The sequence below is a fragment of the Alnus glutinosa genome, chromosome 7 (assembly GCF_958979055.1).
Source record: "Alnus glutinosa chromosome 7, dhAlnGlut1.1, whole genome shotgun sequence".
NCBI classification, from domain to species: Eukaryota; Viridiplantae; Streptophyta; class Magnoliopsida; order Fagales; family Betulaceae; genus Alnus; species Alnus glutinosa.
In genome coordinates this window covers 4,751,206-4,764,752 of record NC_084892.1, presented here as the reverse complement: position 1 = coordinate 4,764,752, position 13,547 = coordinate 4,751,206, and the positions used below count along the sequence as shown (strand labels likewise).

The following is a 13,547-nucleotide window of genomic DNA, read 5'->3' as shown; positions in this document are numbered from 1 at the left end:
AATATTATATTATGTGTATATAATATTTGTAAAATATTTATGCTAATCCAATGGGCTTTAATACTTCTTCTTGAGAGCGAAATGGCCGCAACAGGACAACATTGCTCCAACCTTAATAAGTGCCACGTTAATATCCATGTAATCCCTGTCTTAAGTGCCACGTTAATATCCATGTGATCACTGTCTTATGTTGCCAAATGGATACATATAGAGATGCTTGAAAATGATAGCATGGCTTGGTGCATGTGCTTTAACTAGTAATCCAAGAGGTCATCGATGAGATTTAAAGAAGTGGGTGAAAACATAGATTTAACTTTTTGGAAAGGGGGGTTAGGAATTTTTTATACGATTCGTAAATCCGACACAAAATTAACGGTTACAAATTAAAAGATCTGATCTGTTTAATTAAATAGGTCGGATTAGAGTTGACCTATATAGTCTTATACCTATGCATCGACACAATTCGAACCCGACACGCAACATAAGGACCTCCTAAGGGCTTAATGTGTTTTTACTTTCTATCCTAATGCATTAACAGTGGGATGACTGCATTAGCAAGACTGTCTAAATACATTCTCAGTGCATCAGATATACCAACTCAAAAGCCAAATCAGAATTTACTTCATAGAAAACAAGAAACTTTTAACCATGAATAAATGATAAAGCACCAAATCAATTTTTATTTTTTTATTTTTTATTAATGGTACAAACATCAAGCAGTATATTCCCTTATACAAAATAAATCACTGGAATGCCACTTACAAAAGGAACATTATCAGTTTGGGCAGGCTTATGATGAAATTTAGAAGCTTAGCTGCTTCAACAATGTGGTATAAAATCAATGCTATATTGCTATGCAAATGAGTGAAAAAGAATGCTTTGGATGATCCCTATTTTTGGTAGCACCGTCTTTAGTTTACATCACCTCTTCAATAGCTTTAGTACATCCCCAACCAGATGCAATGATCCAGTGACAAGAACCTGTAAATCAACAATAAGCATAATAATGATCACCTGGTTAACATGAGTGTCTGTCAAGACTCCCATGTGGGGTGTACTATTATCACAAGATGTCATATCATTATCATTATTTATCATGCACAAATCACATCCAGAAAACCCATATCCCAGCTTACTTTTAAAATTCCAGGTAGAGAAACATAACCATCTAGAGAAAGGAAAAAATTGGAACGACACTTCGGGTTTGCTTGATAACACTTTTTAGATGGTGCCTGTCGTTTTTTTAGGTGAAAAAGTGTTATGATGTGACATAACGGTGAAAGTGGTTTTGAGTGTTTTGTGTTTGAAGTTGTTTGTTAATGCTTTTGCTTTTTTGTTACAAAGTAAAAAGTTTTTCCAAAAAACGTTGTCAAATGAAGCCGAATCATTTAGGAGAATTTTTTTCACCATTTCTTGTGTTCAAACAAGAATCAAGTGAATTTTTAGGACTAGTTTGCCCAATCTATTTCTCTGAAACCAAATATGCAGCCTAAGCCATTTCAACATCACGTTAAAAAAAGAACAGGTTGCCATCTCAGATAGTAATCTTACCTGAACTCTTACAGATGGGTTTTCTTTGACACAATCCCGCAGCCATTTTATCGTCAATGGCAATGAAGGCATTACTGCACTGCAAGAAAAATTATTATCCGCAGGATTGCAATGAGAAGCATCCTCATAAAGAAATTCATGAGGAGGTAAAATCTTTGCAGTGTCCATCTTGGCACCCTTGTCAAGCGAAGTATCTACTTCTGCATGTGAACAGAACAACAGTTTGCTGGTCAGATCAGTCTTTAAAAGCTTTAATATAATAGCACTATTATTTCAAGCGCATGTGTAACTCAAACCCACACAAAGAAGAATATCGAAAAAGAAAACATGGTGCTGATGTTTTTGCTCCTCACAGGTCAGCGATCAAAGTACACCACACTTCAGGATCATAGTGGTGTGCTTTTAATGTCACCAGCATGGAACCAAAACCTTAGAAAAAAAAAAAAAAAAAAAAAGCTCTATGAACAAATTTTAAATACAACACAACTCAACTAACCCTTGATCCCAACAGGAATAATTCTTAAATCAAATCCTCTAATGAGTTAAGCAAGGGTTACCATAAGAATCGTGAACAAGTGTGAGCTGTTCCAAGACTCGTGGATTAAGCCCTTTCAAGTATCACACTGAATCTTTAATGGTTGCAGCAAGATAATTTACAAAAGTTGAATTACACTGATATCTCATGGATAAACAGTTAGTGACACTGACAGCATAATTAACAAACAAGAAACTTTTAAGAGTTAGCCAAAAAGACGGGGTATACCTTTCCCATGGATAATCTTTTCCCAGAGTCTCTGGAGGTTAAATTGCCAAGAAAAATCCCTGTTAAAGATATCTGAAGGAATGACTGAGGCACCAGAAGTAACCTTGTTGTACGTTGACATACTTGGGACAAAAAGGGCTTTTGTAAAATGCATTCCTGCACAAAATCATATTAAATCTCAACACAGACTCTAAGTCTCATCATGCATAATTCTTCATGGAAAGAAAAACAAGGCAGAGAAAAAAATTAAGGCTACGTTTTCATGTCGTCATTTTTTAGCACAAAATCTGAGAGTCAAAAGACCACCTCATTCTTGAGTTAGTGTGCCAACAGCCTTTGGATCAAATGACACTTCCACCCTTGTTAAGTATGTAGTATGGATGAGGTCTTTGGTTCAAGTCCCATTAAGTGTGTGAGTTAACCGATAAGAAAACAAAAAAGAGTCCATGCCATTGGCTCTAAATTCTGAAAGCTCCACCGACAAAATCAACTGGAATCTGCTTCCACTGTTATTTGCCAGCGGTGTTACTGTGTAGGTCATAGTATATTGTCAATTAATATTTTCTGGAAATTCTGCTCACAAAATCAAGTAGAATTTGTTTGCCTGTTATTGTCCAGATTCCAGAATGAAGCATGTGAATCACCATATTTGATTTTTCAGTGCATCACGCCATAGCTTTATTTATTCTCTTTTTTTTTTTTTCCAAGAAATAAGTAGAGGCCTAATCAGGAGAAAGATGAGTGTTGATTCAGATGATTTGGCCATATGGAATAGAATAAATGCCACTAGCACTGGAATAAAGTGATATGATTTAAGGCTTTGTAAGAATTCTAGAACAAGCAGAGGATGTAAATTGAGGTGGATAAGAAGAAATTTTGCAAACTGTTGAGCAAGTACGTCTATAAATGTAGCAAACTAATAAAACCAAACTCATACAGCTAACTCTGATTAATGTCAATTAGTCACTGATGGATTGAACTCAGCTTAGCAATAAATAGATCTCCACGGTACTTGATTAACAGTGAAGTCTCAGATGCGTAGTAGACAGATGATTTCATGAAAAAAGAAGAAAAAGAAAAAGAATATCTGTTTAAGTTTGAGCAGCAATACCTGAGGAAGCACATGTGCTCACTAGACGAGGAAGTAAAATCTGAGGGTCTCTCACATCCATGCAATTGAACAAAAGAATCTACAACAATGTATAAGCACTGTATGTGAGAAGCCAATTAATCTCCATTATAATCTATCTAGAAATGGACAAAAGCATCCATCACTAAATATGTAAGCCATGATAACTGGATCAACATAAGCTGTCCAGAGACACCTCAAAACATAGACCTTCAAACTACATCTGGCTGTTTATTATGGATTCTTACCTGCTTTGATAATTTGTCAGACTCCTTGCTCTTACTTGCATGTTGGATGTGACCATTCCCCCAAACTTCCTCCAAACATTCAACCTTAAAAGAAATAGATAATGATTTCATGTTTCCTTTCACAGCACTAGAGAACCACTTGGCACAAGCCTCCATGCTCTCAGGACTATGAGCTCCATCCAAGTAGAAGACCAGATCTCCACACGGATTGTCAGAAACTTTGAGTGCATTATAGGATTGGGAATAAGTATCATAAACAATCTGAGCCCTCCCAGAAATATGTGCGGTTGAAAGACCTCTTCGAAAAGCCTCAGGCAAATTTGCTTCCTGGATATCCTGATTTTACATTCAAAGCTAAGACAGTTAAAGGTGGGAAAAAAAAGGAAATATTGAAGGAAAGAAAAAAATATATATATTCTTAAACCCCATACTGCCAATGTAAGAAGGCCAATGACCTCTCAAGTGTCCAGATAATTAAATAATAAAAGTAAAAGGTTACACGAATTAATTTTTTTTTTCAATGTAAATATAATATCCACACCCAACAATACCAAACCCGACACTTTACCCTTTACCACTTATTTATGGGGAAAGGAGATACCATTTAGCCAAAAGGCCGTTGGTTTACACGACATATTAGACACCATACATATCCTTTTTGTGCTTCTATGGAAACAAAGATTTCTGACTACAGCCCACTCAAAAGAAAACAATCTCTCTGTCTCTGTCTCTCTCTCTCTCTTTCCCTGTGTGTGCATCGTGTGTGTACACATAATGATAAGCACATACCTCCTAAATGCAAATAAAAGCAGTCTAATATGGGTGTATTTTCGTTTTATGTTTGATCAATTTCTCAACATTCCCATTACACTGTCATGACTAGGAAGGTTCTGTGAGTTTAACAAGCCTGGAGATATACTGAGTCATAGTTTGCATGTAAAGCAAAAACCAGGAGCAGATGAATTTCAACCAACATTTTGGAATAGATTTTCCCAATTTCCTGTTCTTTGAAGCCAACATTTACAAAGGGAAACAGCGAGACCAGCATTAATGAACTGATGATCACCAGACAAGCTAAGCTTCAATCCATTCAACTGTTCATTATCAAGAGGTGCCGCCACTTTTAATGGAACCTGCAATAGATAAGAATAGATCTATCAGCTACATCATTATCAATTCAATAGACTATTTTTCTGTGTGTGTGCATGTGGACGCACACGCATGCATTTATGTTTTGAGTGTGCATTTAACCGGCAGGAGCGTAACATTGTACAAATCCATATGATTGCAGGTGAATGTGTGAGTTAAACCTATACTAATTCAATAAATAATTTACCATAGTACTATATGCATAATCAATGTAGTTCTGTGGTGGTAAATTTATTATTTATAAATACAAGAACACAAGTTCAGTCAAAGAAACAAGCATACAAACACACATGGAATTACAGATACATAAGAAAGCATTCTTATAACATTATATTGACATTCAAAATAGAGGGACCAAATATGATAAAGCTCTATCAGATTCAAATATTGATCCAATCTGCCTAGTAAAAGATAAAATAGTTATCTGGTCCATAATGAAACCAATTCATGAACTAGGAATTCATGATTAATGTGTTTGACAATAAAAATAGCAAACAGCAGGCCATGCCAACGCAAGTAATTTCACCAAGACATAGCTACAAAACCAGGTGCTAGAAGAGAAAAATAATAATAATAAATCTTTATCATGATTTAGTTCAGGTAATAGGATGAGGAATATGATTACCTTCAGCTCATGGGCCCTCTGCAGAATGACATCCATTGCTTCAGAAAGTTGGGGCACCGTGAATGCAGGAATTTGAGGCTTCAGGTGCAGGGAAGAAATCAACCCAGTTCAGAAAACAATTGTAAATCAAAACTGCAACTTTAAATAATCAAACCAGAAATACTGCAATAAATAACCCACTAATAACGATAACCAGATACACTATGGTTGGATTTTCTTAAAGGAGTTTTATACCTTGAAAATTCCAGCTTTGTGTGAAGCTATATGTGCAAGGTTATTTCCTGCAAGTCATACAGTTAATATCTAGCTTAGGCATCCAGATACATCTGTTTCCTTTTCTCATTACTTAACTTTTATTGCACAACAGATACTGAAAAATTAAAGAAAAACACCAAAAGAAAAATAGTTTGTAATAAGAGTCAACCGGATATTAGATAACAAATGCATCACAAACAAATCACTCCATAGAAAGTTATAAATTCCCATATATTAGACATTGAGATAGAAACTGTATTTACAGAAAACAAAAAACAGCAAACTTGTCGAGTTATAAAGGACGCACCCAAGGTCTCAGTATGATCCATTCCCAGAGATGTAATGCCACAGACAACAGGCTTTTCAATCTGCATGGTTTATCACCAATCTTCATAACCATCGTATTGATTTTATGCTTGCAATATTTTCAAATAAATGCTACAAAGAAGACTCAAGCTTTTGTTTATTATTGTGCCTTTTCTGGGTTTTTAAACTAAAATAAATAATAGACGCTTTAAACACCCTAAAATTAGAACTTTGAAAGCTTGAAAAAATGAATCTAGGTAACTCTACAAACAGATGCATACCACTTCTGTTCCCAACCCAAAGAAAAAGAAAAAGAAAAAAAAAAAAAAACATACCACATTTGTTGAGTCGTTCGTGCCCCCAAGACCAACTTCAATAATAGCAACATCAACCTACAGATAGGAACTGTTTTCAGTGACAGAATTATCCCCAAACACAATCACTCAAGAAGCAGCATTGCTTTAATCAGAATGCAACTTTTACCCCAATAAATCGCTTAGCATGATAGATAATCAAATTAGGAATATAATTGTATTAACATAGCGGCACACTGCATGAATGCCACAAAAATGCACAATGATTCATATGGCACTCATGCACCCAAAAATAAAAAGGAAAAAGTAAGAGATGGGGATTGAGGGGGGTGAGGGTGGGGGTAGTTTGGCCATCACTCTCCAGGTGGCCAACCCCTCATCTAGGGGCTAGACCGGCTGGTGGCCAAACCACCCCCACTTGAGGGGAATGTCAAGGACTTGGGATGGCTCGAACCACCCCAAGGCAAGGAGGTAGCTCAACCACCCTCAAAATCCACTTAGGAGGGGGTGGCCAAAAAATCCACTTGGGGTGGTGGCCGGACCACCTCCAAGTGAGGTGGCCGAATCACCCCAAAATCCCCCTGGTCCAAGCCATCCCTCACCTAGGTAAAACTTAAGGAACTAATTGTCGAATTTGGAAACTCAAAAGACTAAATCAAAATCGCGAGGAAACCTAAGGTTGGGGAGTGGTTTGAATATATATATATATATATACACACGAATACATGTTTGTGTGCTTGTCTATACATACATATATATGTAGAGAGAGAGAGAGAGAGATCTATCTTTGGAAATCTTTACAATTACTGCTGGTTGATGGAACATGGAAACCAACCTAGCAGAAAGATCATCATAGAATCTTCATCAGAAAAGATTCAACTTTTAGTGAGACCAGCAAACTTCTCTGATGAAATATATCTCTGGATGATTTGACACTCATATACTCAGCCAAGGGAAATAACATTGTGCAAATTTGCTAGGCTACATAGAGATAAATGAAATAAAAATAATAAAGAAACAGAGAAAAAAATCATGCATTGCAGATGCCTAGCCAGTCCCAAAATAGGAAATAAGAAAACATCTAAGCTCAAACGGTAAGATCCATTACTAACGTTTTCACATATAAATATCTTGAAAGCCAAAACAGTGAGGAACTGAAATAGAGGAGGCATTGGCAGGTTCTCTGTAACATGTTCCTGCAATTTTAAACATCCAGAATCAAAAAAGGCCATTTATAAGTTGTGGTTTTGAAGTGGAAAGAGGATTCAATTACATGAGTTGCTATACATTGTCAAGATATTTAATACTGTGTGATGCATTATACAATAGTGTAAACATAAACTTCAAAATTTAGGCCTAAACATCAGTTTTACCACCACTAAAACGCAAGTGATGTACTGTCAGTGAACACAAGCACTGCAAATGGAAAATCACAGAAATTCCAAGCAAAAGACAGCAGGTAGCTAATGCTAGGAATAACCAAATTAAATAACCACTAGCTCTGAAAGGTTGACTGATCATTAACATGTCATCTTTGTAACGTGCAAATTGTTTGAAAGGATAACAATCATAACTCTGTTCTTTAACTTCTCTTTAAGCGTACATACTAGCTTCTTATCTTGAGGCATTTCCCTTTGATTTAAAACACTAACCAACCACCACACTGTTCATTCTAGTAGACAAAGTTGCTCAGAGAGTCAGAGAGATTCAACACCTACTATCAAAAACTAGCAACCCAAAATTACGAGTGATTTAAAATACCCAAGACAAATAATACAAGAGGATCAGAATTATAATGTACAAGACTATTAATTTCCACAGAATCCCATCACAGCAGGTCCAAGACCACAACCAAAATGCCATGAGTCCAATTTCAAAGGTGCTTATGAACCATGCTTGGGGTCTAAGACTCAAATGTAAAGTGCTCTTTTACAATTCAAAAAAACTATATCTTTCAAGAGAATCTAGCTTATCTGGCCTTCTTATAAGCATATAAAGAAAGAAATCAAACCTTCAATTGGTTCCAACAATCCCAGAAATACTGTAGAAATTTTTCTTCAGATATGTCCAACCTACAGAGGCAATCAAAGCCCATCATGAGTATTCTGCAGAGAATGTTCATACCAACAAAGAACATGACTTTTAAAAATTATCAATTGATGGTGCAAAGCCCGTCATGAGTATTCTGCAGAGAATGTTCATACCAACAAAGAACATGACTTTTAAAGATTATCAATTGATGGTGATACAACATAGAGAAGCTAGGGTTAATTTTTGTTGAAAACATGGTCTTCAAAAGAGAAAGCCTACTTTCTCTTATGCCCTATTTTCAAAAGAGAAAGAGAGGCTTCCATCAAAGTAAAATTATCAGGTTTACTTTCCACTGGAGATTACTAATCAATACATTTATGTGGAGATGCTCAAGTAACCTGAAGGAATAACTAGTGACTATAATAATTATATTAAACACCTTTACATCTCAATCAACAGCCGTAAGAAACGAATGAAGCCATAAATATTGGCAAGAGATTCAGCCATAATATCAAAAAAGAAGTTCAAAATGATTCTCCTAGTGCTTTAACCAACTTCTAGAAAGAGCATGCAAATGAGACTTCATAGTTATTTACATAGCAATTGAAGGTCCAAAATTATCTTCTGGTCAAGTTGCTTTTTGTTTTCTTGTACACCACAAATCAGGAGACCTGTAGAATTTCATAGGTACTGGTCATTCATCTACTTATAGACATCCTATGACAATACATTGAAGATAATAAAAATCTTCTATTAATAAAAACCATAGTTTCCTTTATCAATAAAATAATTTCTAGGATGGGACTGTTTTAGGGTATTAATGTCATCACCAGAACGCCACGAGAGAGAGAGAGAGAGAGAGAGAGAGAGAGAGAGAGAGAGAGAGAGAGAGAGAGAGAGAGAGAGAGAGAGAGAGAGAGAGAGAGAGAGAGAATTAATGACAAAGTTGATATTGTGATTCATTTGAACACTAACCCATTTATACGAAATCGTTCTCTCACATCGATTAAGTGAGGGGAGGTGAAGAGTCCGGTTTGCAAACCACACTCCCTTAAAATAGCCTCACAGAATGTGCATGTAGAACCCTGAAATTTGGATCCATTAAGCGACAGCAATTCAACTACGAAAAAGTCATAATAAAATATCAGTTCTCACTTTTATATTCCTTTCAAATGAAGAGATCAAAACACTGAATTATGAATACTGATGTTAGCAACTTATCAACTGATATTTTTGTCACTTATCTCAAATTAGCCTTGTATCCATGTCAAACAACCATACATGTGCTTACATAATGATAATGCATTTCAAAGTTTTAGATGCTTTGTCCTTTACGGAATTGGTAACTATGTTAGACATATTATCACTAACAAGGTTAGATAAAATATTTAAGTAAGATCAGAATTTCATATCAACAAGTCTCAAGCTAGTCTGGTCTATCAAACAACTATTATAATACATTATAAATGGAAGAGTACCTTCCCCTTAGTTCCAGCCACATGGATTATTTTGAGCCCATCTATATGTGCTTCCAAGCCAAGAATCTGTTAAAAAAAAATATGTGCATTGAATGTTTCAATCTTTAGAGAATTCTGTTTAGCAAAATATATTTATTCAGATTGGATGAGGAACTACAAAAGTAAACTTCAATGACCACTTTCTGTTTCTAAAACCAAATGAAAGCTTCAAGGAAAAGATGGCAATTATTGTGAGCAATTGCACCCCCCCCCACCGAACTTTTGAACTGAATTCTTTAAAAAAAATTATAAGTAATAGAATTTCATTAAAAAATAAAACCGAAACACTTAAGCTGATGGAAGTTGGCCATTTTTTTTTTTTTTTTGATAAGTAATTTAAAATTCAATAAAAAGCGCAGAGGGGCGCAACCCTAATACACGGGAAGTATACAAGAGAGCCCCTAAACAGTAGGAACAACTAATAAATTAAGAAAGTCTACAAAAGTAGAAACACCTAGGTGGCAAACGACGAGGGATCCGACGACGTGGAGTCAGTAACGTTTTTGTCACTTTCTAGTATCTTTTCTTATTTTGTCTACTTGAATAGAATCATATTACATAAATAAAATCAATCTGGATATTATTCACCTTTGGCAGTTTCCTTATCATCTGTGCCACTTTCTTGCTTTTCTGGGTAAGTTGGCCATTTTTATAAAGCATATTACTAACATGACAAATATGTATGGAAGTTACAAGTATACAGCATTATTAATTCAAATGTGCAGGAAGAATTGCACTAGTGTTACCTTAAGATACTCGGACATTCTTTCCAATTTTCCATATTTACCACCTACAGATGATTTGTCTCCTCGTTTCTTACGTGTAATGAGAGAGGAAAGTGCTTCCATGGCAGTTTCATATGAAGATGGGACATCAAAATCTTGCAAGTACTCCTTCACAACTATACTGTTTCCCATCTTTTCCATGACTTGAGATGACAAGTTTGTATATCCAACTCCTACTACATTAAGCCAATTGAAGGTTAATCTTTTGCACCATACATCAAGATAAGGGGTTACTTATACAATTATAAAAGAGCCAGAGGAAAGGCCAGAAACCAGAAAAATTTTCTTTTATTACAAATCTATCAAGAAAAATACAGTTTGTTCCCATCACTCACATTTTCCTTCCTGAACTTAGTAAGAAAGTACAGTACCAAGGAAGTCAATCCCTAGGAGGATCAACATTTCACAACATTTCCATTTTCTTCAGAGAGCTCCACATCTCAGTGTGCACTAATTTTAGGTGTATAAACATTCAGACATGAGTTAAAACAAAACTTGAAGCATGTGGCGTGAACATTGCAGTGGTTGATATTTAAAGTTTATGTGTATGTCAGTGATCACATGCATCATGTTTGCTTCTGTAACAGTCTCTATAGCATTTCCAATTAGTGTCTCGTAAATGTCATAATTTTCCTAGTTTGGATAATTTACAATTGCATATGTGATAATGTTCAACTCAAGCAATAACTGCAGTTGTCTGCTAGGAATTCTGGAAAGTTCTCCAATCAAGAATAATAGCAAGTTAAGAAATTGAAATGTCATACAAGTATCTTCCTGAAACTTGTGAGGTCCGGTCAGAGGATTAGAAATCCTGAGGTGAATGGTCCAGTTTCACCGCCAACACCAAAACAAACAAATCAACCCCCTCCCCCCCCAATTTTTCACCTTAATCTCTCTAACAAAATGCCTAAAGAAATTATCTCCAGTTTTTTTGGACAAACAAATTATCTGATTTTATTTTGAAGTCATGGGATTAAGTGTTTCTCATTATTTATCAAAATCATGCATAAAAGCATACATGGATTACATGTAACCCTGAACCTACAGGTTGTTGGGAATGAGGCTTACTGCATCTAGTCAGATGACGTGCATCCACACAACCTGGCAACAAAGTTAAGCTCCATGTTCTTTTAACGGAGAAGTGACAATCTCTCTTATGGAAGTGTGAAACTCCAAATATCCCACACTTCAGGTAACTGTTCGCATAAACAAGCATCAGGAAACTTCAATTCTGTGAAACATAACAGCAGTCAGTTAAAGATATGAAGATAAATTTATAAATGGTGTACTATTCAAGGAAGACAGTAGAAAGCACCATGAGGATGCCTGGAAAATAGAGGCAAGGAGAATACACTACCATATGGCACACAAGACATAACAAGGTTTTTTTGATAAGTTTATTACTTTCCCTTACTTTTATGAATTATCCATTATGAAGATGTAAGAGAAATCAAAAACTTGATAGTTTCAATTATCACCATTTATAGCCTTAACAAGGACTGTGGTGGATTCATTATATCGGGAAAAAAACTCTTTGTTGATTGAACCATTAGGAGCAAGAAAGAAAGAAAAAAGTCGAATTTCTGATTGTTCTTCTCTTTTGTGCTCATTACCTGAATATTATCATATTCATTATACTTATCCACACAGTTGTTTAAAATCTCTCTGAAACCTTTTAAGCTTCATTTTTCTTGTAGACCTTAGGGGCGCCTTATACGCTTTCAATAAGATTAGATTTACTTATAAATAAAAAAAACGCATATACGGAGAATTTGAAACTGCGCACAATATCTCCTGCAATGCAGTTGTTTTCAGGAGTGGAAAGTCACTCCACCCTATGCAGAAGGAAACATATTCCTATGCTAACATGAATTGCGAAATTGAACTAACAGCACATATTTGCCCACTAGTTCAATATTCAGACGTTCACTATTTTTTTCACCCCTAAACTATTGAAATTATAAATTTAAAAGGAATTCTATGAATCACTCCACAATTCTAGTTCTTCCGATTTTCTAAAACAAGCATCCAAAAATCCCGAAATCCATATTCAAGTAAAACAATTGGGTTTAGCAAAGTAACATACTTTGTGTCACTAAGTAGAATTGATAAATAACAAATAAGACACCCATCATCTTATTTCTCTTATTTCCCACATTTTCTCAGCATTTAAGCATAGCATGCACATTGAGACTTTCATATCCTATTTCTTTTTTTTCTTTTTTTTTTTCCTTTGCTCCTCTTCCCAAATTTCCAAGCAAGCATACATAGAATACACACAGCTATGGCTAAAGATTAAGGTGTACCCAATATCCTATATCATTCATTTTCCCACATTTCCTCAGCAACCAACCAAAAAACACACAGACAACTATAACTTTACTTTTTTCTTTTCCTCCCGCATCAATTTCAGCACTGCAGAAAACTCTCAAGCAAACCCATCTTCTTCTTCTTTTCCTTTTTCCCAACAACCATATAAAGCACAACCAAAGTACCAAACGCCCATCAAATCATGCAAGGAAAAAAAATCCCACGCAAACATTTATACATGGTATATATATATATATATGTGAGAGATAGAGAGAGAAAGAAGTAGCTCACTGAGGAAACCATAGGAGATGCGGGTGACACTTGTTTTTCAGCCAATCTCCCCGTGCGTTCTCTGTGGCTAAAACGGCTTACTACATATCTCCGTTTTTTGAGGGTTAGTCCACATTGGCTTAATATTTTATTTACAAAAGCTATCGTTTTGAGTGACTTACACGGGACGTGGTGATTTTCCCATGAATATGATTTAGGGTTTAACGGGTCCCAAATTTTGTAGTGCAAATTACTTAACAAAAGACGGGGCCCATTTAACAACTCCTTCCTCAC

General features: G+C 35.6%; 1 protein-coding gene across 6 annotated transcripts; it reads right to left on the bottom strand.

Annotated features, from left to right (window-relative positions):
• Positions 1-662: 662 nt before the first annotated feature.
• LOC133873819 (folylpolyglutamate synthase) lies at positions 663-13,417 on the bottom strand. Of its 6 annotated transcripts, none has more exons than XR_009901161.1 (18): positions 13,275-13,417; positions 11,742-11,904; positions 10,635-10,849; positions 9,850-9,915; positions 9,347-9,456; positions 8,352-8,412; positions 7,453-7,536; positions 6,362-6,418; positions 6,028-6,088; positions 5,700-5,746; positions 5,466-5,543; positions 4,666-4,824; positions 3,692-4,027; positions 3,426-3,504; positions 2,315-2,470; positions 2,109-2,223; positions 1,852-1,980; positions 1,629-1,751 (listed from the first exon to the last, which is right to left on the bottom strand). XR_009901161.1 is itself a non-coding variant. In XM_062311589.1 (17 exons), exons 2-17 carry the CDS (start codon positions 11,887-11,889, stop codon positions 922-924), a joined length of 1,917 nt encoding a protein of 638 aa, XP_062167573.1. In that variant the 5' UTR covers positions 11,890-11,904; positions 13,275-13,417; the 3' UTR covers positions 663-921. The 6 variants fall into 6 exon arrangements, 4 of the variants coding, with proteins under 4 accessions (XP_062167573.1, XP_062167574.1, XP_062167576.1 ...); XR_009901160.1 differs by having other exon boundaries at positions 2,109-2,180; XM_062311589.1 differs by lacking the exons at positions 1,852-1,980; positions 2,109-2,223 and adding an exon at positions 663-981 and having other exon boundaries at positions 1,552-1,751.
• Between the last annotated feature and the right edge of the window lie 130 nt (positions 13,418-13,547).